This window comes from Narcine bancroftii, chromosome 4, assembly GCF_036971445.1.
Source record: "Narcine bancroftii isolate sNarBan1 chromosome 4, sNarBan1.hap1, whole genome shotgun sequence".
In the NCBI taxonomy this organism is placed as follows: domain Eukaryota; kingdom Metazoa; phylum Chordata; class Chondrichthyes; order Torpediniformes; family Narcinidae; genus Narcine; species Narcine bancroftii.
The window spans coordinates 78,296,083-78,321,629 of record NC_091472.1 but is presented as its reverse complement, the minus strand read 5'-3'; the positions used below and the strand labels follow the sequence as shown (position 1 = coordinate 78,321,629).

At 39.5% G+C, this 25,547-nt stretch overlaps 1 protein-coding gene across 3 annotated transcripts in view; it reads right to left on the bottom strand.

Moving 5' to 3' along the window:
- Positions 1–14,255: 14,255 nt before the first annotated feature.
- LOC138760725 (aftiphilin-like) overlaps positions 14,256–25,547 on the bottom strand; it is a 108,983-nt gene continuing 97,691 nt past the window's right edge. For all 3 annotated transcript variants that reach the window (XM_069931734.1, XM_069931735.1, XM_069931736.1), the window contains 2 exons: positions 18,331–18,454; positions 14,256–15,301 (listed from right to left, as the gene is read on the bottom strand). In XM_069931734.1, coding sequence (XP_069787835.1) covers positions 15,157–15,301; positions 18,331–18,454 — 269 coding nt within the window. In that variant the 3' untranslated portion in view covers positions 14,256–15,156. The remainder of the gene's footprint in view (positions 15,302–18,330; positions 18,455–25,547) is intronic.

The window sequence follows — 25,547 nt, the reverse complement described above, 5'->3', positions numbered from 1 at the left end:
CCATCATACTAACTTCTGATCCTTACAAGCAATGCAGCCTAAAACTGGGAAACATCAATAACTGAGATCTAAACAACAATTTTAAGTTTACCATCTCTACTGAAGAGAAAGGCTGCTTGGCCACTTTTCATCCAATCACTTGGATTTTGACTGACCTGTATCATAACTTCCATTGACCTGCCTTGGGCCAACAGAAATCTAATTTGAAACCTTAATAGCTGTTTTGGAAGTTAAAGGTTTCCACAAACTTTTGAACAAAAATGACCCCTAGGTTAATTGGTCTTGCTTTAATTTCAAGGTGCAACTCCCTTGCTCTGCACTTTCTCCACCACAAGGAATTATTTCTCTCCAGGTGCCCATTATTCAATTAGATCACCTGCTGGAGAAGCTTTCAAATTTTGCTTGTGTGACAGAAGCTTAGGCTTCCTTGTAATTTTTAAAATTTGTCCTCTGATTTTTAATTATGGTTATCAAGAATATTTACTCCTAATCACCATACACCTCACACAGAAAGTGTGGGCAGCTACGCTTCCCAAAGGTAAATGCATACTGGAACCCCCCCCTAATCCTCATCCTCGAGCTGGTGAATACTTGTTCCCTGTTCCACTTGTTCTCATTTCAGAATGAGTGCCTTTTTGTTTCTGCAGATGTCCATCGAACTCTGGCATCTTCTTAATTGATGGGGTATACCCATTCCCAAATCCTTGACTGGGACGTAGTTTGAGCCACCACCTCAATCCATGGGGATTGTCTGGTGCACAAGTCAAAGACATACCATCTCTATGTCAACTGCAGAGATCTGTCTGTATTTGATGCCCTAAGTGTGTGTGAGATATAAGGAAGCCTTCAGATTCCAGAAGCCACAGATGTGACCTGTGCTTTTGGAATTCTGTTCAGAAACAGAATCACTTTCCTGCTTCCTTCTATTCTCACAACCAATCCACTTGCTCGTCACTGACATTTTCCCCGCACAGATGGTGGTGATGATTCTCATTGCCCCTCATATTCGCTGTGCACTTGCTGCACTCTTCCAGGATTGCACCTCTGACCAGGTATACTAGAGGTTTCATCACTCAGCCACCTTTTGTTTTTAGCTGTCTGACATTAGTCCATACTTAGACAGTTACTGTCTTCCCTCTAGAAAACTGATTGCTCATTACAAAATTGAATCAAGTTTTCCTTCCTTCAAATCCAATATTTTTACAAATAACAAAGGAAAATCCTCAAAATTAAAGATCCAACGATTTATTGCATCAGTCCCTCATTTTCTTCCTGACTCGCTCACAGTAATGACCTGGAAATTTTGCATTGCTGGCAACCAGTAAGCTTACTTCTAATATAGGGCCAGGAATCTATGCCATGAGGGAGGGTCAAACCCTCTGCCTTGCTGCTTGAGCCCATTTGGGTTTTGACACCTTTGTGCACAGAGTTCTACAAGGTAGCCTCAAGACTTTTGCCTTCTCCCTTTTCAACTTTTTTAAAAACATTTTCCCACTGCTTCCTTCAGTCAACAGATATCCTAAAGCAGCTATTTTCAATCTTTTTCAGCTAAATTTATGGGCCCCCTTGCCTATGAAGCAGTCAAATTTAGTTGGATTCTTCCATAGTTCTCCCCTACCGACTACATAAAAAACATTTTATGATTTCAGTCTGTGGCCTGTGTTGACGATGACTGCCCTAAAGTAACAGGTTGGTCAGTGTCACAGAGCTCAAATCAGTCTTATCCTCTTTCTAACCTCTGAGAAATGTATAATAACTGAACTTTTGATTTTTCTAAATCCCTTTCTTGCTGCCTCAAACTTTCTTTTCTATGCTTAATCTCCCTTTCCACTTTCAATCTCTCTCTTTCACGTGCTCTTCCTGCACTGCGTGTGGTAACAGCAGTTGTGTAGTAAGAGGAAAGTACGGAAGAAACCAACTAAACATGACTGCTGTACAGGGAAGGGGGAACCATAAAATTTGAGCAGAGTTTAAGGGAGCCATAGCCAAAAAAAAGGTTGAGAATGGCTGATCTAGATCACTATGTGCGATGCGGTTGACAATAACGAGTAGAAAAGTGACTACCATTTTACTATCGCCGATAAGACGGGCTGTGTTAATGGTCAATGCTGGTCAAATAATTTTACTGTCAACACTTTCCTTCAAAAGCTTCCAAACAGTAAGTAAGCTTGGGAGTGGCAGTGTTCCCTGGAACTAAAAGTACAGAACAACAGTCCACACAAGTCTGGGAACAAATACTATTGTGATGTGTGAATGGCAAACATGATTTCAAGGCCCAAGCAGTTCATTTCCCAATTTAACCTGAGGTTTTATTTCCTTGTAACAGATTATTAGAAAAGCAGAGTTTATTTTCGGAGGCCAAGGTGAATTCCTCTGATCAGCTACTATTCATCTAATCTACCTTCTGCATTGGCACTGATAACTCTCTCAAGTAAAAAATGTGGCAACCAACTTGACCAGATTGATCTGGAGGGAGAGGAGTCTGCCAGTGTTTAGACTGTTGGTCAATGCTAAGGAGATGCAGAAGTGAAAAGATGATGAAATAAGTGTAAGGACCTCTGGGATGGAGGCAGGCTGGTTTTGAAAATACTTTAGTGAATGATGGGGTCAGTCAGAATAATTTGGACTGAAAGTGGGGAGTTAAAGGCAGCCTTGAAATTAGCAAAAAAACGCTTTGAAATTTAAAAAATTAAACATACAGTACAGTAATAGGCCGTTCTGGCCTACAAGCCTGTACTGCCCAAATGCACCAATTAACCTACAAACCCAGTATGTTCTTGCAGGATGCGAGGAAACCAGAGCACCCGGAGAACACCCATGCAGACATGGGAAGAGCATACAAACTCCTTACAGACAGCACCAGATTTGAACTTGGGTCACTGGCGCTGAAATAACTTCACTGATAACCACGCTGCCCTAATGAAATTACGTCAAGTAATAAATGGCAATTTGTCAGTGAAGGGAGCTGGTAAATTTGACAAACTGTGAAAGCCAATTAATAGGCGCTGGCATCTTGGGCACAGACCCATGGTTACGGGATTTCAAATAAAAACCCCTGTCGGCTCCCTCAATGGGTCGTTCAAAGCCTGTTCAGAGCCAATGGCAGCTGGATATTCAGGTTTAAACAACTACAACTGGAGCTTAGAGGAATATAAGGCAATCTCATTGCAATGTGTAATGTTGTTTAACAAGGAAAATACAGAGTGTGGGTTTTCTTTGGTTGGAATATCCAGTGGTAGGTGGGGGTCAGTAAAGAGAAAGTTTTTCCACTCATGTTTTAGCATCCTCTGTCTCACAGCCTGTGGATGCCTAATCTTGATTATATTCAAACTTGGATCAATGAAGTAATTGGGAATAAATGGAACAATGCAGAAAATCAGCCATATAATGCACAAGATGCATGAACATACCCTTCCAAGCCTGGCAAATTTATTGTCCTGAATATACCTCAATGACAAAGGCTGCTCGAACTCTAATTCCTTCGTAACCACCAGTCATTTGCTTAAAAAAAAATTTTTGTGCCGATTTTGGTTAATCATTTTCAAGAAGTGGATGAATAAATAGAGAATGAGGTTGGGAGCAAAAGTGTGGCTCTTTAATAAAATGACAGGAAGCTTCCTGCAACACAGGTGGACCAGCTGAGTAATATGCTGGGAAAGGTTTAATGAGAGAGCTGTGTGTCACCTCTTAATGAGGCAATACTGCAGCACATCTGTTGTGACTTTGTTGTCAGGACCAGGTTTAATCCAAAGGTATACAGACAAAAGCAATCAATTGTTTGTGCTCTGCAGAAACTCCCATCTGCCTTGAGCCTCTGTTGCCTCGACTTTCCTCCACCTCCAGCCCTGCCTAGTTGAGCTACGAATGCATGTGGACAGTCATGGGGTTACGCTGTGCTTACCCTATCAGACAGCTCATTTTACAGCTAACCAAGCTCCACCAATTGTTGACGTCCTTGGTAGCTGTGCCACTCCACCTCTGGTGGAAGCTGATCACTGCATCTGTCACCTTCTTGAGCAGTCAGTCCCTTGTGATCAAAGATGAATGACTTCCACTCCGGTTATGTGGGTATGAGGTGGTTAATGAGGCCATTGTGGAAAGAAAACTCTGATAGATGGGGCAGGGAGTGGTTGACAAGGCAGATGTATGGTTAATTTGTGAGATGGTACATTTCCGGTACTGTTAATACAATGCTTCAGAGGTCAACTAGGGTCCACAAACATTAAAATAAAACAGTGCATAGGTTGGAAATCAGAGATAAAGCATGAAATGCTGAAAATAAATTCAGCAGGTGAAGCCATATCTACGGAAGGAGAAATGGAGTTAATGCTCCAGCTCAAAGCTTTGAATCCCAGTTCTGGAAAGTGGCCTCGAGCCTGAAATTTTTACTTGGTTCATCTTTCCACAGATGTTGCCGTGGAGTGTTTTCAGCATTTTCTGTTCTGACCAATACATTAAACAAGAAAGTCTGCAGAAGCAGAGGTCCAGTGCAAAACATAAGTGTGCTGGAAAAACTCAGCAGGCCACACAGCATCCACAGGAAGGGTATCCATCCTTCAGGCCATGGCCCTTTGTCAGGTATAAGCAAAGAAAAACTGAAAAGGGCCCCGTCTGAAACACATCTGGACTTTCTCCAGCACACTTGTTATTGTATCAATAAATTAAATGTGAAATTCAGGAAGAACTTTAATTGAAAAATTATTAAAAATATGTGGACCATTGTTTGAGAAAGCAACAAGCACAGAATAACAATGAGAAAATGGATAAACAGGGAGAAAGGAGGAGGGAGCAAATTTAAGTTCTTGGAAGTCACTATCTCAGAGAATCTTTCCTGGACTCAACACACTAATGGGATTGCAAAGAAAGCACATCAGAGCCTTGACATCTAAAGGAGTTTGCAGAAGTTTGGAATGACATCAGAAACTCTGGAAAATTTCTACAGGTGCGTGGCTGGCAGCATCAAGGTCTGGTATAGTGACACTAATATCCCCGAGTGTAAAGCCCTGCAAAGAGTGGGGAGTGGGGAGTTGGGGGGGGGGGGGGTGCGTGGCCATGCGGAGGATCTGAGCAGACGGGTTTTGAAAGAACTCTCCATAAAAAGTATTAAAAAGACATCCTGAAAGCCCAAAAAACAGAATTATATCATGAGAAATGGATAAAACTAGTGCTAAATGACCAAGGCAACCAAAAACAAAAAACTGAAGCAACAGCTCAGGCAGGAACATCAAGTGAAAGTCCCATAAAGAGCAGCTCAGGAGGATCCTTGGGACCAGCTGAACCCAGCAGAGCTGTGGGGAGGGAGGCGTCTTCCCAAGATATAGCCACCATCCTGAACAAGACAGAAATTTTGCACACTCATTTCACAGTGTTGAATCAGCAATAAAAGAACCGGGAACAAGAGTACATGCAACTTGGGCATGTGAGAAAATGGAAAAGTTTTGGGAAGATCTAAATCAGGTATTAAATAAAATCACAAAAAGCAACATACCAAAAATCCAGAGATCTTTCTTCTAAGTAATATAAGAACTAGGCCTCAATTTGGATGAAACACAAAAAAGATTTATTATGATAGCCTTAGCTGTAGCAAAAAAATGTATAATGTCAACCTGGAAATCAGAAGAGAGCCTGAGAGTACAGCAATGGTACATAGAAATGAATAAATGTATTCCATTGGAAAAAATAACAATTAAAAAAACCAACGTTACAGTATTCGAACAAATTTGGGAACCGTACATGGAACACGAGAGAGGGCCTACTGTGGACCTCCACCCCCTAAAATGACAGAATGAGAAGACGACGAAATGAACTGACCCAGTGTGTAAAAGTAGATGACACAAGTTTATTGTTTATTTTCATTGTGTGATGTCATTGTTTAATGGGTTTATTGTATTGTATTTGTTGAATGTTTAGTGGGTAAGGAGGGGGGTGGGAAGGAGGGAGGGAAGGGAGGGGGGGAAAATGACACTGCATATTCAAGAGTGAAATTTTTGTATTTTGATTAATATAGTTCATAGTGTGAAAAATAATTTTTTAAAAAATCAGCGATTAAAGACATATTGGAAATGATATCAGAAATTAAAGAAGTTGTGAAAGATTTAATGGAATGAATGATGCAAGTGGAGGCTGAGTTGGACTAAACAAAGAACAGGCTAAAGACTGGAGAAGAAAAAGCAAAAACATGGGACACAGACTGAAAAGGAATGATGGACTGAGAGAAGGAATCGAGGGGAAAGACCCGGTGAGCTTCTTTGAAACATGGATACTACAAATGCTGGGACGAAACAATGCAAAGCTCCAAATTGAAAGGGCTCACCAGACCCTTGGACCCAGAAGAACCAGTAAATAGTGACCACGACCAGTCCTAGTAAGACTTTTAAGTTACTGGGAGATGGATGTGATCTTGGGAGCCGCATACAAATATTCAAAACATAACAATGGCCCATTAGTGGTGGACAATGCAAAAGTAATGTTTTTTTCAGGACTTTAGCCCTGCCTTGGTCAAACAAAGAATGGAATTTGATGAAGAGACAACTTTAAATATTCAATGGCTTATGACAAATTTTCAAGAATTTTTAAGAAAGTTATGAAAAGATTAAAGATTAAAGTTGCTAGATGAAAAGACTGAAAAACATTTAGAAATTATATTTATTAGTACTGAACTGTCTTGTTTTTACTGCTAAAAGAAAAATCATTGAGAGCTCTGGAAAGAAAGTGTCACTGTCAGAGGTGGGTGGGTGTGGGGGTTTCTTAAAGGGGAAATGTGTACATTTCTGAACAGGGAAAGGCATCTTAAAATGGAAAGGCCACAGTATTTTTTTAAAAATTGAAAGATTTTATTGTTATGCAATATTTTTTTGAAAAATGGTATGGATAAATGGGCTGGTCTTGGCATACCTAAATAAATTAAAAGAGGATAAAATCTTTTTGCAGGAAACACATCTTACCAAATTGGAACATGATAAATTAAAAAGCAGATGGATAGGACAAATAATATGGTCTTCCTTTGGTTCAAAGGCAAGAGGAGTAGCGGTTCTAATTAATAAAAATACACCAGTATTAATAGAGGATACGTTGATTGACCAAGCTGGCCAGCATTGTAAAATTTATGGAGAAGCATGGTCATTTATGAATATTTATGCTCCAAATTATGCCAATTAAGCCTTTGTGAAAGATGTCTTCTTAAAAACAGCAGAGGGAAGGCAAAATATATTGGTTGGAGGAGATTTTAATTTTTGCTTGAACCCAATACTAGATAAATTGGCAAGAACAGTAATGAGGGCGAAAGTAGCAAAAACCATCTAAATCTTATCGATGTATGGAGGCAATTAAATCCCACGGGGAGAGACTATTCTTTTTACTCAAGGGTGCACGACTCACATACAAGGAGAGACTTATTTTTAATGTCTTCCCAGTTAAAAAATAGAGTGATAAAAACAGAATATCTAGCAAGGCTTTTATCAGATCACTCACCACTAATATTAACTTTTGCATTAACTATTGCAATAATGGAAAAGCAAGAAAATGTACACAGATGACATCTTATTACCACACTACTTAAAATAGCACACTTATAAAGAGACTGTTAGAAATATTTTGTGAAATAAATCAGCTGTCTATTAACAATAGTTTTTTTTGGATATAGAACACACTCAAAACATACTTGGGGGACAAATTATATCCTATACAAAGAATCTTAAGAGAATATATGGCAGAAGAAAATAGTTTGGAGAAAGATATAGAATTAGAAAAAAAATTCAAAGAATAGATTACTTAGAATAAAAAGCAAGATAATACAATACCAACATACAGGTCAGAAAAGCTGTATTGAAAGCTAATCAACAATACTATGAGTTAGGTGAACAGGCACACAAAGTTTTTGCTTGGCAGATTAAAACAGGAGTCATCAGAATGATAAATGTTATAAAAACAGAGACAAACCCTCTAGTATATAAACAAAAGGAAATCAATGACAATTTTAAGATAATATTTCACAAAATTATACAAATCAGAATTACATGGAGACGAGAATGAAATGGAAAAAATTTTGTTACATGTTGAACATCCAAAACTAGAAGAGAGAGAAGATAAAACTAGACACCCCTCTATAAAAGAAGAAATTGAAAAGGTCCTGGGTACACTACAGAAAAAAAAAGGATTATAAATGCAATTATATATTTAAACGTAGTTTCCCCAATTGTATTCTAAATATTTAAAAGATATGCAAGCTCTGACAGTGTGTGGATTCATATGTATGGGGGTGGGGGTGCAGGAAGAAAGGGAGGAACTATTTTATTTGTTGTTTGTGAGAAAAAGTTTAACATATTATGATATTGAAAGTTTTATTATATTTTTGAAAAAAATCAAAAATAAAATATTCAAAAAAGCCCTGCAAAAGATAGTGGACACAGCACAGGCAAAACCATCCCCACCATCAAGAACATCTACAGGGAATGCTACAGTTGGAGAGCAGCAGCAATCATCAAGAATCTACACCACCCAGCACATGCTCTGTTCTCGCTGCTGCATGCAGGAAAAAGGTCTAGGCGCCACAAGACTTGCATCACCAGGTTCAGGAACAGCAGTTACCCCTCCACCATCAGACTCCAACAACAAACTCAACTTTGCATTTTATTGATTTTTTTCCTCTCAATTTTTCAGTTTGTTTACATGTGTACATTGTACACAGTTTTTGCACAACTAATAGTAGTAATTCTGCCTCATCTGCAGCAGGAAATTGAATCTCAGGGTTATATGTAATGTTATACATTACATATGACTCCTGTTTTAATCTGCCAAACACCCAACCCCAACCAACCAATTTTCCCTTGCAACCGCTGCAATCGTGTCTGCCTGTCCCGCATCGGACTTGTCAGCCACAAACGAGCCTGCAGCTGACGTGGACTTTTTACCCCCTCCATAAATCTTCGTCCGCGAAGCCAAGCCAAAGGAAATACATGTACTGATAATAAATCTGAAATCAATGTTTCCTATTTCAGGAGTTCACCACCAGGAATTGAACTTCAGCTGATCCTCCCCTTCAGCTTTTTAAAAGGCCGCTTGATAAGATCATCCTGCTTCCCCATACAGAATACCAACTTGCCATTTTGTGCAATACCACCTCCTCCTGTGACTTGGCTATTGCCCTAGTGACATTTGAAGATAATTTCAAATCTGTGTGATGTTACACTGCTCTCTGTCACTACCCTGTTTTAAAGAGAAATTTAAAACATGAGAAGATTCATTGTGTTTATTCAACAGGACAGTGAATTGTGTGCACAAAGCTAGCAAAACAGTTGGAATCTGCTGAGTATGTTTTCAGGCAATGGAGTCACTGGGGTTTTTGGTCCTGATGTGTTGGAGCGCCATCATGTGAGCTGCAGTAGTACTGCGCAAGGAAAGCAACAATTCAAGATAAAAAGCACAGGAGAAATTACTCTCAATTCAACTATCCAAGGAACCTTGCTCGTTATAAAATTGCTTCCAAATCCTTCCTTTGCCTCATCTCTCCATATTTCTTTAACCTCCTCCTCTCAATTAGATTCTCCAAGCCATCTCTTCTATTTTTATTTTAAATGAATAAAAAACCTATTTTTAAAACCAACTTTGATGTACTATTTTATTTATCTGCAGTGTCAAATGTTGCCTGATAAATGCTCCACTTTGACACATTAAAGACTCTACAACTGAATTCTTGTTTCCAATTGCTTCTTGACTAATTATAATGAATTCTACCTGGAAAGCTGGCCCAAACCGAAAGGCTGACTTTCCTGTCTCTATCTCCAAATTGATGCTTGACCTGCTTAGTTTTTGTGCAATTTCTCATGAAGCTTTCAATGTGTCAAGATCTGCCCCTCAAGTCTCTTCTGCTCATTGCTGAACATATCAGAGTGAATGGGTCCCTGCCATCAGCAAGGGGCTCCATCATTCAAGGCTCAACAGGTTGGTTTTCCACCTGCAATGTTCCTCTAGAACCTCTGACTACAATCCGAGTCCATGTGTCTGCTGCCAGTTTCAATATTTCTGGCAGGAATAGGTGAAATGACCACCCAACCTCAAGTATATTCTAACCCAGGGGTGTCAAACTCAAATTCAAGGAGGGCCAAAATTAAAAACTTGGACTAAGTCGAGGGCCGAACTAAATACTTATTGAAAATTTTCAACATCTGCACGTTTTCTCTTCTTTCAACATATGTAATGTTAAACTTTTTCTTATTAAAATAAATGTTTAATAATAGTTTTGGATAAACTCTTTCCAGAAGCATTAAAAAATGAGAAATAAAATATTCAATAAATAATATTTCTCTATAGAGGATTTGTCAAATGTTGCTAGTGTGCTGTCGAATAGTAAAATCTGAGGGCTATTGAGAATGTGGGAGAATAACATGATTCCTGAAACAATCAAATGGGTGACTGAACTCTAGCAGGGTTATTTGCCATGCCCTTTTTCCATTGGTACAGATATCCTTTGATTTACACACTTTTCAAGTTTTATGCCTAATGAGCTTGTATCCAGGTGCAGGACCATTTTTAACCAGGAATATATTTTATCCTGAGATTAAAGTTCATAATACTTACTCAGGCCTGTGTGGGGGAGGGCGGGGTTTGCGGGCGATCGGGTTGGACAACGACAGTGCGGGGGCATCGGCTCTCGCTGCAGGGAGGCATCTCGGTGGATCAGCGGCCCCGTCACCGTGAGTCGCGGGTCGGCCAGCGGCAGGGAGGGGGAGTGGGCAATGGTCCTGGCGCAGTCAGGCCCCCCCCTGGGTTTCTGCCGGACCCCCCTTGACCTGCTGAGTTTCTCCCGGACCCCCCTTGACCTGTTGAGTTTCTGCCGGGCCCCCCTTGACCTGCTGAGTTTCTCCCGGACCTCCCTTGACCTGCTGAGTTTCTCCTGGATCCCCCTTTGACCTGCTGAGTTTCTCCCGGACCCCCCTTGACCTGCTGAGTTTCTCCCGGACCTCCCTTGACCTGCTGAGTTTCTCCCGGACCTCCCTTGACCTGCTGAGTTTCTCCCAGACCCCCTCCCCTTGACCTTCTGAGTTTCTCCCGGACCCCTCCCCCTTGACCTGCTGAGTTTCTCTCGGACCCCCCTTTGACCTGCTGAGTTTCTCCCGGATCCCCCTTTGACCTGCTGAGTTTCTCCCGGATCCCCCTTTGACCTGCTGAGTTTCTCCTGGACCTCCCTTGACCTGCTGAGTTTCTCCTGGACCGCCCTTGACCTGCTGAGTTTCTCCCGGACCCCCCTTGACCTGCTGAGTTTCTCCCGGACCCCCTTTTCTTTCCGTGCCGGTGTCCCAGGACCTTTCCAGGGCAGTCTCCGCGCTGGGATCCCGGTCAGCGGTGGAGGAACAGGTGAGCGCGGCTAATCCCAATCCAGCCCACGCCACTCCCAAGATTGGCGGGGGGTTCCACCCTACCTGCCCGACCAGCCTCGCTCTCCACGTGTACTCCGGGCACCCGCCGCTGGTCCGGTGGGTAGGCGCAGGGCGGCCGGCGTCCCCATCGCCTGGTGGGGAACCCCAATCTTCCCTCCGGCGTCACGACTCCATCTGCAGCTCCAAGAAATGCTTTGCCATTGGGGTTCCGAGCGCTGGGAAGCGGCTTTGGCTTCCCCTGACACCGGCCAGGCGCACTGCGGTGGGGGAGGTGGGCGGGGGGACACGACAGCGTGTTTATAAAACCACCCACCACTACTTTTCAAGGAGCAGGATTTTTCTCTCTCTCACCCTGGGACACAGCGGTTACTATGCATGCGCTATACTGGCGCGGGGCCACCTCCAATACATTTTTGATATGATCTTGCGGGCCAAATATAATTATATCGCGGGCCAAATTTGGCCCGCGGGCCAGAGTTTGACATGTGTGCTCTAACCCATCTTTCTGTTGGACAGAAGATACACGTGCTTGAAAATACAAACCTCAAATTCAAGGAGTTCCTTTCAGCCTTTGTAATTGCATAACCTGTTATGATCTGACCTGCCTGCATACTGTAACAAGCAAAACGAAGCATTTTATTATATCTCAGAATACATGACAATTCAATTCAATACATTTTGAACAGTTTCAAGGTAGATACATCACAGGACAGAAGTTGTACACAAGAGGGCAGTGTCGCTTCATCAACATCCTACACAAAAAAAAATTCAATGTTGGAGATTGGCTGTAGACACATTGTCAGCTTATTAAGACAAGTCACACACTGCGTAGATTAACAAACCATCAAGTAAAGGCTAATAATTTATATATTTTTAAATTTACACATACAGCACAGTAACAGCCCCTTCTGGCCCATGAGTCTGTGCTGCCCCAAATACATCCATTTGATCATTTAACCTACTAATCCAGTATGTCTTTGGAACGCGAGTGTACACTGAAGCACACAGAGCAAACCCATGCAGAGAGGGAGAACATACAAACTCCTTACAGACAGTGGCGAATTCAAACCCAGGTTGTTGGCACTGCAATAGCATTGTGCTCATGTTAACACTAACCATTTCATTTTTTTTAAAACTGCAGCAGCCTTCACTCAGGTCAGATATGCAGAGAAAGACATTTGGTAGGTAATAAAAACTGCCCTGTGAGCAACATCCATACTTTGTGGTTGAATTAAAAACTTAAAGAGAAAAGTACACCAGAACTCTGATCAAAGATGTCATCATGTAACTGAGATTCAGAATTGGAGGTCCTACCAGCCAAACAAGATAGACACAAAATTCTCAAGCCCTATTCCAAAAAAAAACCAGGACCATCATGGCATCCAATGTTAATTCATCCACAAAAACAATCAAATCAGTTCTTAAACACATTACTATGAACAGCTCATATTCACAAAGTTGTTTATAAATGTACAGTTTTACAAAAACGTTATTCTTGAGGCGGGGTATTGGAACAACTTTTAGTGCAGACCAAATTTAAAGGAGTAATATTTTGGTCATATTTTCTCAGTGCATGAATATTGTATGAACAGTTTCAGCTCTACATGTTCTCAAAGTGGAGATCATTGCACCCTGGAATGTCTCAAGTTTGTGATTGCAACACGTGCATCAAGAAAAACGGGACTGCTTGAGATATTCAAATCTAGTGTTTTTAAAAAAGGTCTTTATAAGCATTGCAAGTTATACTGCAATTCCTGGATGATGAAAAGATTGTCACACTTGGATTTGCAGTAATCTGGATTCAGCAAGAAACCATCTTGAATGAGAGTGGGATGACACAGGATTGTACCCTTGAAATTGTTTTAGTGAAGCAATATCTTGATATCAAATTGTCAATCTTGTGGCGCAGGCTTTATATAAATAGTCCACAAAGTGTGGAATATTACTTCCCTGCAACTGCTAATCACTGAAATTATTCATAAAATTGAAGTGTGATGGATACAAATTGCCACATCATTGAGGTGATGGATGAATGAAAGTTAATGTGAGATAGGACAGCAGCAATGGTTTGATTGAGCTAAAGCAACCATGAGGTTGGCCTTGAAAGAACAGGAACAGTTATGCTGGAAGAAACAAATCATAATTTCAAGGCTTACCAGCAGTAAAATGGCAAGCCCCATCATTCCAATCAAGCAATCAAAATTAGTTTAAATTGCTTTGGCAATAGCTATAACTTTGAAGTCAGATATTTATTTGGAAATGGACAGATGGCATGCAGAAGTTCGTGATTGTATTCCACTTGAGAAAATTACTTACAATTTAAGAGATAAATATCATACATATTTGTGAAATATGGAACCCATATTTACAAACTGTTGATATTAAAATTTAAATGAATCTCAAACATTCCCTTTCTCCTATCAATCTCTATTATGTGTGTTTTTAAAAATATTGGAAAAGTGTTTGTGGTTTCCTTATACCTCTTTTTTTAGTGAGGGTTGGGGGAAATTTAGAGGTAGTTTATATTAAAAAAAAATCACATTAACTTTTAAATATTGTGATATGTTTGCTAAATGGTTTTATATTAAATAATTTTTTTTTAAATTACTTGCACCATAAACCAAATTGTTGTGTTTACATCCAAATACATGATTTGCAATGACAGATAAATCCTTTATTTCATTTCTCAAGACTCCATGTCTAAAAGGCCCAGGAGATTCTAAAAATTTGGCAGAGTTTGAACAATGGATAATTATACAATTCTCATTTGATTGAAAGTTCTGTCCTTTTCACCAGGGATGTTTATTTGGAATTTGTTCACAACATTGGAATGCCACCTGCAGATGGTATTTTTGTTTCAATGAAGAGCTTAGAACAGAATTGTTTCAAATCATCTCTTTTATTTTTCAGTATTCTAAAAGTAAATATACATACTACAGTTATAAAAGAACCTGGGCATGCACATCAACCTATTCAGGTTCTTTACTGAATCATTGTTTTTTTCCATAGGAATTTCACCATTTACAATCCATAGTTATTACTGTACATACAGCCCAAATCACTGCAAACTATGATTATGTCCACTCTATCTTTACACTGTGCAAATCCTCAATAAAATATGTATTAGTGGCAAAATGAAAAATAGCCAGACCAAATCTTAGTACCTTATTCCCCAAATGAGCTGAGGCTTGCAAATTATAGCATCTTATTTTCAATTGTGCTCACTCAATTCCAGCATTGTTCAGAAATTCTGATCTTGGAAGTGGCTTCAACAGTATCTACCTCTGTTCCATTTGAGCAAGAGAGATACCAAGCAGACCAGTAGCTTTAATGAAAACAAGGTACACACTATAGAAGTAGTCAATGTATGATCAAAGGGGCTTTGAGATACCCTAAAAGGTTTATGAATCAATAATAAAGCAAACATAACATTGAAGATTCACCAGGATTTCAGTGTGAAACAAAATCTGATCATCCAAATTTCCAGTGTTTTTAAGGTCAATGCCAGATGAGCAAACAAAACAATTTTTACAACCCAGCACAGGCAAAGAAAAATAATCTGCAAATCCTTCCACTTGTTATTTACAGATTTTTTTTAAATATAAACATCCTTAAATGACTTTAATATAAATAAATATCCAACAGTATTGTGTATTATTGGTATTATTAGAACACGCTAGAACTCCTGACCAATAAACATCCGATTGACTGATTAGTTTTAATTTTGAGAAAGATAAAATGCAATTTAAAATGTTCATAAAATAAAACCATGTTCCAGCATTCAGTCTGTCTTTTCACAAGAGGTTACCAAAGGTGTTAATGTGGTTGGAAACATCAGAACCTTGGCATGCATGAATGACAGATCTGGAAGGCTTGCAATCACCTGGGCAGCTTCATTACTAAGAATTTCCTCCTTTTTTGGTTTTCTATAAAGCAAAAATAGGTATTACAATTTTCTCCTTTAAATCTGCTGTGCTACTGCAAAGATTGCCATAAAGCATGCATCATTAAACTTTTATTTGAATTGTCTGAATGAATCCTGTAAGGTCAAGTACACAAATCTTTTAATTAAGTCAATTATTCTAAAATAAACAAATCCTCAAGTTGGTGAGGGAGTTACAGTATCAATAAACAATGTACTTTTTGTAGTGGCTAGAGCATGGTAAAAGTCCTAAAATATTTCATGATAATATCAAAATATAAAATCTGAATCGAGCAACATGAGGAGCTATTAGCCTGAATTTTAGAGTTAGCAAAGTTATAGCCCACAGATATCCTGCCGGCTCTGTGCAATGGCATTCACTTTTCTCAGTACATTTTCCAATCTGGTGTATCCAGTAAGAATCCTTGGCATCCAATAATAGTGATAACAGCACCAGGCTGAGGTGATATAATAGGCACTTTCAAATTGCAGCACCCGGGTAGCCCTCCTGGGACCTGGGTGAAATTATTGAGCCGTGTGCGCCTCCTGCTCCTTTCAAATAGCGGCCTAACCTACCTGTTAAATTGCCAACCTGGCAATTTAAGGGGGAAATCCCACCCTGCAATGTCCCTTTCTGTTCAAAGTTCCAGAGTAATCGGATGAACCATTTCCCCTTTCAAATAGGCAGAGGAGGACACCCAGGCAAGTTTTACTGGGTTCCCTGACCAATACAGAGGTAGGTCTGGGACCAGGGTAGATTTTGACCAGGCTTCCCTGGTTCAGCCCTTTCAAATAGCCCTGTATCTGGGTCTTCAACCTAATAAATTGCCCAGTTAACCCCATTTTACAAGGCAATTTGAAAGGGCCTACTAATGAATCCAAGAAAAACGATGAGTATTGAAAAGGAGAGAAGCTGCAAATGAGTGGTCTAAACAAAGTAAAAACACAAATGCTGGAGAAGCTCAGCAGGTCTCACAGCATCTATAAAAGATAAAGATAAATATCTGATATTTCAGATATGAAGCCTTCTTAAAGGTGTGTGTGAAAAAAGTATGCACATGCCCGAATTAAAAGGCTGAGTAAAAGGAAAGAAAGGGCAGGGGGACGAACGCAGGACAACAGACAAAAGGTGATAATCGTACATGGGTAGGACAGGAGATGAAAGGTGAAAATAAATCGGCGAGGGGGTGGCTCTGTGAATGCGGAGCTGGAGGACAGAAGGTGGCAGAGACATCTCTGATTATCTGTAATGGAAGACCTTGTCCTGGGAGCAGATATGATGGAGATAGAGGAATGGAATCCTTACAGGAGAGCATCACTAGGGGTGCAGACTGCACTGGGTGACACCATCAGAGGGGGTGACACCAAAATGACTGTCTATAAAATTTTTCTGCAGTGTTTCAGGATAAATATATTAATTTTCATAAAAATATCCCTGCAGTTAGTTACGACAACAAAAACATTTTTCGTAAGTCCAGCTTACATGTGATGCTGTCTGACCCACTGAGTTCCTCCAGCAGTTCATGTTGTCTACATTCTTACATCTTCAAAAAATAATTTGCTTTTATAATTTCTTCAAGTAACAAGTTTTCCACATCTGCCAATTTCTAACTCACTCACTTAAGTACTCCATATGCCCTTTCAGAATGTGGCCTCCATGAATCTTCTTTTTATCATCAGTTAATCTTGGGCCACTATCTCTTCACATCGTTAATATCCGAGACCCCAATGTCCTCAAAAAGGCACCCCATAAATTACAGATTGCAAATCTGAAAGACACCCATTCATCTCCACCCTATTTTCTTTCTTAGCCAATTCTCTACCATGCCAACAGACTACCCCATACCTTGTGCATTCTTGATCTTAAGGATTTCTTATCAGATGCTTACTGGAAATTCAAATACAATCTTTGGTTTACATTTATCTGTTTCCTATATCATCAAAATGTTATATGGCGAACTCTCCACTGGCCACCATGACAGAGGTGCACCAAAGAAAAGGTACAAGGACTGCCTAAAGAAATCTCTTGGTGCCTGCCACATTGACCACCGCCAGTGGGCTGATATCGCCTCAAACCGTGCATCTTGGCGCCTCACAGTTTGGCGGGCAGCAACCTCCTTTGAAGAAGACCGCAGAGCCCACCTCACTGACAAAAGGCAAAGGAGGAAAAACCCAACACCCAACCCCAACCAACCAATTTTCCCCTGCAGCCGCTGCAACCGTGTCTGCCTGTCCCGCATCGGACTTGTCAGCCACAAACGAGCCTGCAGCTGACGTGGACTTTTACCCTCTCCATAAATCTTCGTCCGCGAAGCCAAGCCAAAGATATCATCAAAATACAATTAAATATGTCAAGCACAATTTCCCCTTAATAATACCATGTTGGCTCTTCTTGATTTATGATTTTCAAAATATCCTGCATTACTTCCTCAACAACAGATCCCAATTTTCCCAACTGATGTTAGGCTACATTTTCTGCTTGCTATCTTTTTTGAATGGTGGCATTAAATTCCAATCTTTTGAAATGTCTCCAGATTCTAAGTATTTTGATGATTACAACCAACACACAAACCATCTACACTTCCTGCAAGTTCCCAAGATGCAAGTCATTAGGTCCAAGTGACTTGTCCATCTTTATCTCAGTTTCCCAACTATATGTTCTCTGGTGATTGAGAATGAGGAGTTAGTTTCTCCTTCCCCATTGTCATTTTATTGCCTTGTTAGTATTGGGATGTTTGTAGTACCTTTTACCATGAAGACTGGCCTAAAGTATTTCAGAAACATATCGCAGAACTTAAGGCCGAAACAGCCAATGGAACATGGAATTTTAATTCAATATAGATTCCAATTTCACACCAATCATCTGTACTTTTATTTTTTAAGTAAAAATGGGTCCAGAAAATTACATTAGATAATGAACTTTAGTGTGAAAATATTTTTGGTTATTTAACAGATGCTCTACTTACAAATGGGATACAAACTGCAGTTCAAAGTAGTTCTCAAAATAGAATTTTAAAGGATTCTATTTCTTACCTGCTAGATGTGCTCATCTTTTCTGCTGTAGACATGAGTCGAGCAAATGCATCAGTCATTTGATTGACGGTATTTGAGCCTTCCAGTTTGGATGTAGTCAACTCATACAATTCTGGATCAACACCTAAAATACAAGAAATAGAATCAGTTTTACAGGACCTGGCAGCATAACTACAAATGAAATATCAAACCCAAAACATTTTGCAAACATCTGATTTATGTAAAAGAAAGAAAAGGAGAACAAAGTGTGACATGAGCAAGATGACATTTTACTAAGTATAGCAAAATATTCTATAAAAGTAACATTTTGCACAATGTTGAGACTCAATTTAGAACAATCGTTTTCAAGCTGCCCTCCTAAACTCATATTCCATCGTAAGTAATCCTTATGCCATGGGTGCTCTGCGATTAGTAAGGGATTGCTTAAGGTGGTACCTAAGTAGAAAGATAAAGGTTTGAAAACTACCCAATTGACTTATGTACATGATTTAATAACGCCAAAGGAAATGGGCCAATGACAATTTTTCTCAAGCAAAATTTATCAGTAACAATTGGGTCTAGAAGCAGAGGTTCTCAACCTTTTTCCTCATTCACATACCACCTTAAGTAATCCCTTACCAATCACAAAATGCTTATGGCATAGGGATTGCTTTAAGGTGAAATGTGAGCTGGGGGGCAGTTTGAAAACCACTGGTGTAAAGCAAGTTGAGCAGGGAGCTAAGAACGCAGTCCTGCAGTGCTCTAGTATTCACGAGGATTGTGGAGGAAATATTCTTGTCAGTTTGAAAACCACTGGTTTAGAAGGACAGGTTTTTACCCCTCTTTGCCCAAAAGGATACATGCATTTTTGTTTTCTTTCAATGTAATTGAAGCAGTTACATTTAGGTTTCAAATTTTCAAAAAGTTAACAAGTGTTTACTATTGAAACTTCGTAAATTATTCACATTTTCTCATTCTCAATAATAAACAAAATGCAACATTAGTTCACTTCAACTGCTTGGTTTTATTGCAACTTCTCAGCAAATGGGCCATTCAAACTTAGGACAGTGAATGACAGAATGGTTAAAAAAACATTTGTTAAAGAAAGTTTTTGTGGTTAAAATGAGAATTATTCCATTTGACCAATACAATAGAAACAACAAAACAACACATAATAATTGTGACACAGAACACGATAAATCTTATCCCAGCTTACTGGTGAAAGTCTAAAGGAAAAAACAATCTAAACAAAAACTGTATAGTGCATGTTGAAAAGCAAGCAATTTAATAATTGATCCATAGAATGTAAAAAGTGGGTGGAAAAATGTCACTGACAAATAAGATCAAAGGCAGCTCTGAATATATCCTGCTGCACAAGAAACAAAGCACATGTTTTCAACCCATAACATAAACTCAAGTAACTAAGCACGAGATTTACTGGATAAAAGGATGATTTGGACAAAAAAGATGCTGGATCACAAGATCTTTAACAAGACTGCAGAAATGCTTTCTAAGCTGGTCAAAATACTTCAAGTTAAACTCAATAAGATATTTTACAAAGAAAATACTTTGAGAGAAAGTAGAAACACAGATCTTATCACTTAAAATTCCAATCTTGAAAGAAAATTTGTGCAGATAGTAAAAAAGTGAGAAATATGCTGGATTATGAAACAAAAAATAGGTAGAGAAGATCAGCAGGTCAGACTGCATTTGTGGTGGGCAATGGACAGTCAATATTTCAGGTCAGAATCCTTCATCAACACTGAAAAAGTAGAGGGGAGATGGCCAATAGAAGATGGTGGGGGGGGGGGGAGAGAGCTGGTAAGCAATAGTTGGATCTAGGTGAGGAGGGGTTGATTGGCAGATCTAGGCAGGTGGGATGAAAAGGTGGAGAAAGCAACAGGGACTGGGGGTGGTAATGGTGGTAAAGAGATACTAGAATCTGATAGAAAAGGGGGGTGAAGAATGGAGAACCAAGGGAAGAATGGTGGGAAGATGGGAATAGTGGAGGCAGGGGAATTGGAATGGAACAGAAGAATTTTGGGTTAAGATGGAATAGGTGGTATGTGTGCCCATGGTCCTGGGTCAGACAGAAGAAAGAGAGGGAGGGACTGCTGGAGCTGTTTCCATCCACTCTGGGTAGCTTTTTGTAAAAAAATTGAACCAATTCTCAGTACATGCCAGCACAATATAGCATTTTGTTGGTTTGTACTCATGAGCAAGATTATCGGTTTTCCCTATTATACAGTGAGTTGATCCAAGCCAGGATACAGGCAAAAACCTCAAGTCCTTTGAACTATACAGAGTACAATATAAATGACAAACTTGTATCATGTTAATATAGAGACCTATTTGTGTGTGCGATTTTAAAAAAAAAGATTATTGCACACAGTTCCTCTGTTACAAGATTCCTGTACAAGCAAAGAGCAAAGTCACTAAATAATAAGCATTTGATTTTTTTCACTTCTGGGAAAGAAATCACCCATCCTACTTCCAATTAAGTAATATTTTAGGCCTACAATAACTGCCAATTGCGCAGAATTTACAATTTATTTTTTAAGAGCCGTACATGTGGTTTCCCAAACTCATTAAGACAAATGAACAACCAATTGTTTTTGGTGCATAATATAGTCAGTGATGAAGAGTAAAAGCAAAAATTCAGAATGGAAGCATCATTCGATACAATTACAGTACAACTGTGATTATCTGATAACTGGTCATTTTTAAAAAACAGCCCAGTAGCAACAGCAAATCACTTGCATCAACGTCTAAACAACAACAAATAACAAGGGAAGGCTTTTCTCACCCAACAAATGTGGCCGCAATGCCGCCACCAATCCCCAACGCATCCCCACCACTGCCGCTGATCCCCGGAGAGACTTCCTGGGCCAGTGAAACTCTCACTGGCGAGTTGGCAGGCTCATTTCTCCCCAGTCATTGGAGCTCCTGATGCCCAGGTCCCGACTCCGAATCCTCCCAGAGGCCTACCGCACCTGCATACTAGGAAATCCAGTGTGCAGTAATAGGCTGAGGGAAGGTTTGGAGTCAGCATCGGGAGCTCCGGTGTGCCAGGGAGAGAGGGGAAGGAATAGGAGGAAAGGGGGAGGGGAGGGGTGGAAACACCCAAGGTTCCACTTCTGCCAGGCTGGCCACTCTCCTTGATGCCACTGTCTCCCAGCCACAAGCGGTTGGAAGAATCCTTGTCAAGGGATTCTTCCAACCGCTTGTGGTTGGGAGACAGTGGCATGCAGTTTGGGAGGGAGAGTTGGAGAGAAAAATCAATGGGGAAGGTAAAGAAGAAATAGAAAGAGAGAAGGGAGGGAGGGAGTTACCTGAAACAAGGACAATTGTCGTTCTAATTTCACATAGTGAATTATTTTTTCCAACCTGTGAGGGCAGTTTGGCTCCGAAAATGTTTTGGATAAATGAGGATTTTGGAGAATTTAATTTAGGATAATTGGAATTGTACTGTACCATTGCCCAAATTGTCAGACAAGAGATTTTGCCCCTGATGCTTTTGAGCTGAATAATAAATTGTGTGAAGATTCTCCACGAATCAACCAGGCAACTGAAACATCCAATAAATAAAACCAACAACACAGAGTCAGTCATACAGCATGGAACAAGACCTGTAGCTCAACTAATCAATTTGGCATTCTGAGCCAGTCCTATTTACCTGCCTTCCAAGTCCTTCCTCTTCAAATATCTGCCTGGATGTCTTTTGACATGGGCACATAATTAGATCCTCATCTAATTAGTGAGGCACTGCAAAGTAGGCTTGTTTGAACTCCTATTTATGTTTGAACATGAATAGGAGAACAAAAAAAAACAACGAACAAAACCTGCCAACTTCTTAAAGAACAGCTTTTTTTCAAAAGCCCTGCAAATGTAGTCCTTTAACATTAGAGCAAGTGAATTTCAAATCATGGACCAGCTTCCAAATCAGTGTTGGGACATTTTTTTGCCAAGTTCCTTCCTTATTTTAATTTACTTAGACTAAAAGTCAGTGCATCCTCTTGACAACCAAATTTAATCAGTTTTGCAGAACAATGAAAACACACAAATTAAATAAAAAGTTCCAATTATAATCATTTACATAATATTTAAATACACCAGAACTTAAGCATAAGGACAAGTAACCCAAAGACAGTTCAAATTCACTATAGTAGCTGAGGAAACAACTCAATTGAATAAGTTGGAATTCTTGTTAAAAAGCCTCAGTTATTGTGACCATGAAGTACTGGATTGTTGGACAAATGATTTGATTAACTGATATTCTTCAGGGAAGCAAATCTGCTGACTATATCCAGACCAACAGGAAAGTAGTCTACCCTCAACTGGTCCTGAAATAGCCCAGCAAGCCCTCCAGTTGCATCAAACCAATATTGAGTGGGGGCCAAATGGGAAAAATAACAACACAAAGCTGTGTTAGTAACATTACTTGTTAAAAAGTGAAAAACTGAGATTGCATACAGTAACCAGTGCATATTTGAATTGATGATCAGCCCATCTCAAACCATTTGTCATTTTTTATTAAATCAACCGACATCTGAAGTCACAAATACAAATGATCTCAAGCTCAATTTAAACATTCTTGAGGGAATAACAGGAAATAGAGAGCCCAAAGCATATTCTTTCAGCTTGATATTAATAATGTCTAAGTCAAAATGCTCCCCAGAATTTATTTTGCAACTGAAAAATCTTCTTGCAATACTTAATTTTAAGAAAAACTAAATACATTTATTCCATTGACAACAGCATCAGAACTCTTTCAAGAAACTAAACACCACATTCAACATCACAGCCAATTGTTTCAGACATCAAACTCAAAATTTTCCCTTTCTGAGCCTGTAATTGACATAATACAATCCGTTTTATTCAGACACCTGCCTAAATTTTGCTCAAACCTTGAAGGGGTCCGGCCAAAACAATAGTTTATCTTTGCTATATAAAGTAAGCTGCTTGATTTGCTGATTTCTCCAGCATTGTATTTTTACCATTTTATTCTGTGATTTCTCTTTGAAATAGCCAGATTTAGATTCAGAATGAATTAACTATAACTTCCATTAACAGAGATTATATTGAATTTATAATGAGCATACATTATACATGGAACCTCATTCAATAGGGTCCTGGCTAATGAGGTTTGAGAAATTAAGATTACTGATAGTAAATTTTATGCTAGAATCTTAATCAGAAAACAAAAAAGAACACAAAATTTAACAGAGGTTTCTCTTCCAGCACTTAATGCTGAAATGTTAAGTATAGGGTTAGGTAGCCAAGATGATTAGGAAAGAAAAATCCATTGCTACCAACTTTTAAGATATTCTTTGCAATCAAAGTGTAAAATGCTTTGTCTGAACAAAGGCAAAAACAAATTAATTAACAAGGCATTTGGAGCTGGAGATTAACAAGGATCTTTGTAGTTTATAAATTTACATCTGTTTTAAGATATAAATGCTGTTACATTATTTTCCACTGAGCTCTTAAAAAAAATAGCAGTTAGTGCCTCAAGAGATAAAGATGACAGATTCCCTCGCTCTAATTTATTGGAAACACAACAGCTCTCCTTAAAGCATAAATGCTTTGTTATTTGGCAATAAATGCTGAGGGTTCAGTACAGGTCATCAATTTATAGGTTTCAGTTTAAGCTGACGATGACTAGCACGCAAGAGTCCCCAAAAAGTTAAACATGCCCTATGCTTGTTTCGAACAGGGAGCCAGCAGGTAGTTGATGTGGATGTTACCTCAATTGAGGTTAGATGGATGGTAACTACTGCTGAAGATTTGGCAGCCTTCCAGCAGGTGAACTTGTGAAAGCCACCAGCTTAGACAGGGTATCAGGTTGTGTACTGAAGCCTGCATAGATCAATTGTCAGACATATTCACAGATGTGTTAAATCTTTGCTACAACAGGCCACAGTCCCCACTTGCTTCAATAAGTCTACCATCATACTAAAGCATATTAACAGGTTGAAGTGATTGCCAACCAGTGGCTTTGACATCTACCATCATGAAGTGCTTTGAGAGGCAGGTCATGACTCACATCAACTCTTACCTCCCAGCCAGCCTCAACATACTTCTGTTTGCCTACCAAACAGATCCACAGAACACACTCTCCCCAGCTTTCCACTCAGCCCTGGAACATTTGAATGCCACACCAGAATTCATAATCTGCAGCTCTACCTTCAATATTGTTGTCAGAAACAAACTCATTCCCAAACTGGAATCTAGGCCTCAATGTCCTCCCTATGCATTGGATTAGACTTCCAGTCTAACTTCCAGCCAGAAACAGAGTGAAACCTGATGAGGAGTGGTACAGAAAGTGCCTTGGGACCAGCTGAACTGGCAGAGCTGGGGGAGGGGGTTAACCCAAAATATAGTCAATATCTTGAACAAGATGGAAACTTTGTGCACTTGCTCTACAAGCATTGAAACAGCGATGAAACATATCAGTAACGATATCAGAAATTAAAGAAAGCATGGAAGACTTAATGGAAAGAATGACGCAAATGGAGGCTGAGCTGGATAAAACAAAAGTCAGGCTAAAGACTTGAAGACAAAGCAAAAACATGGGACAGAGAAAAAAGGATGGGCAAATATAGATATAATAATGCAAGAATTATTGAACTGAGAGAAGGAATCCAGGTGAAATACCCAGCAAGCTTCCTTGAAACATGGGGTAAAACAAGCTAAATGCAAAGCTGCAAATTGAAATGGCACTAGAGACCCTCAGACCCAGAAGAACCGGTAATCAATGACCACGACCTGTCCCGCAAGACTTTTAAGTTATGGGGAGTGGGATGCGATCTGGGAGCAGCTTACAAATATTCAAAAGAATAACAATGGCCCATTAATGGTGGACAACGAAAAAGTAATGTTTTTCCAGGACTTTCACCTTGCCTTGGTCAAACGAAGAGAAGAATTTGACACGGTAAAGAGACAAATGCAATCCAAAAACAAAAAATCCAAAATACTCAATGACTTACCCAGCAACGCTGAGGGTTGATATCTCAAAAGGTAATCAAAGAATTTTCAAAAATAAGGAAGGCAAAGAATTTTTACAAAAGCTGTGAAAAGGGCTAAAGCTGCCAGATAAGAAGATTGAAAAGATCATTTTAAAATGGGACTAACTGAAAAATGTATTTTTTTTCTCCCAATCTTGTATTAAACTTAAGGAAAAAAAATCAATAATTTACAAGGAGAGCTCTGGAGAGAAAGGAAAGTGACAGGGTGGG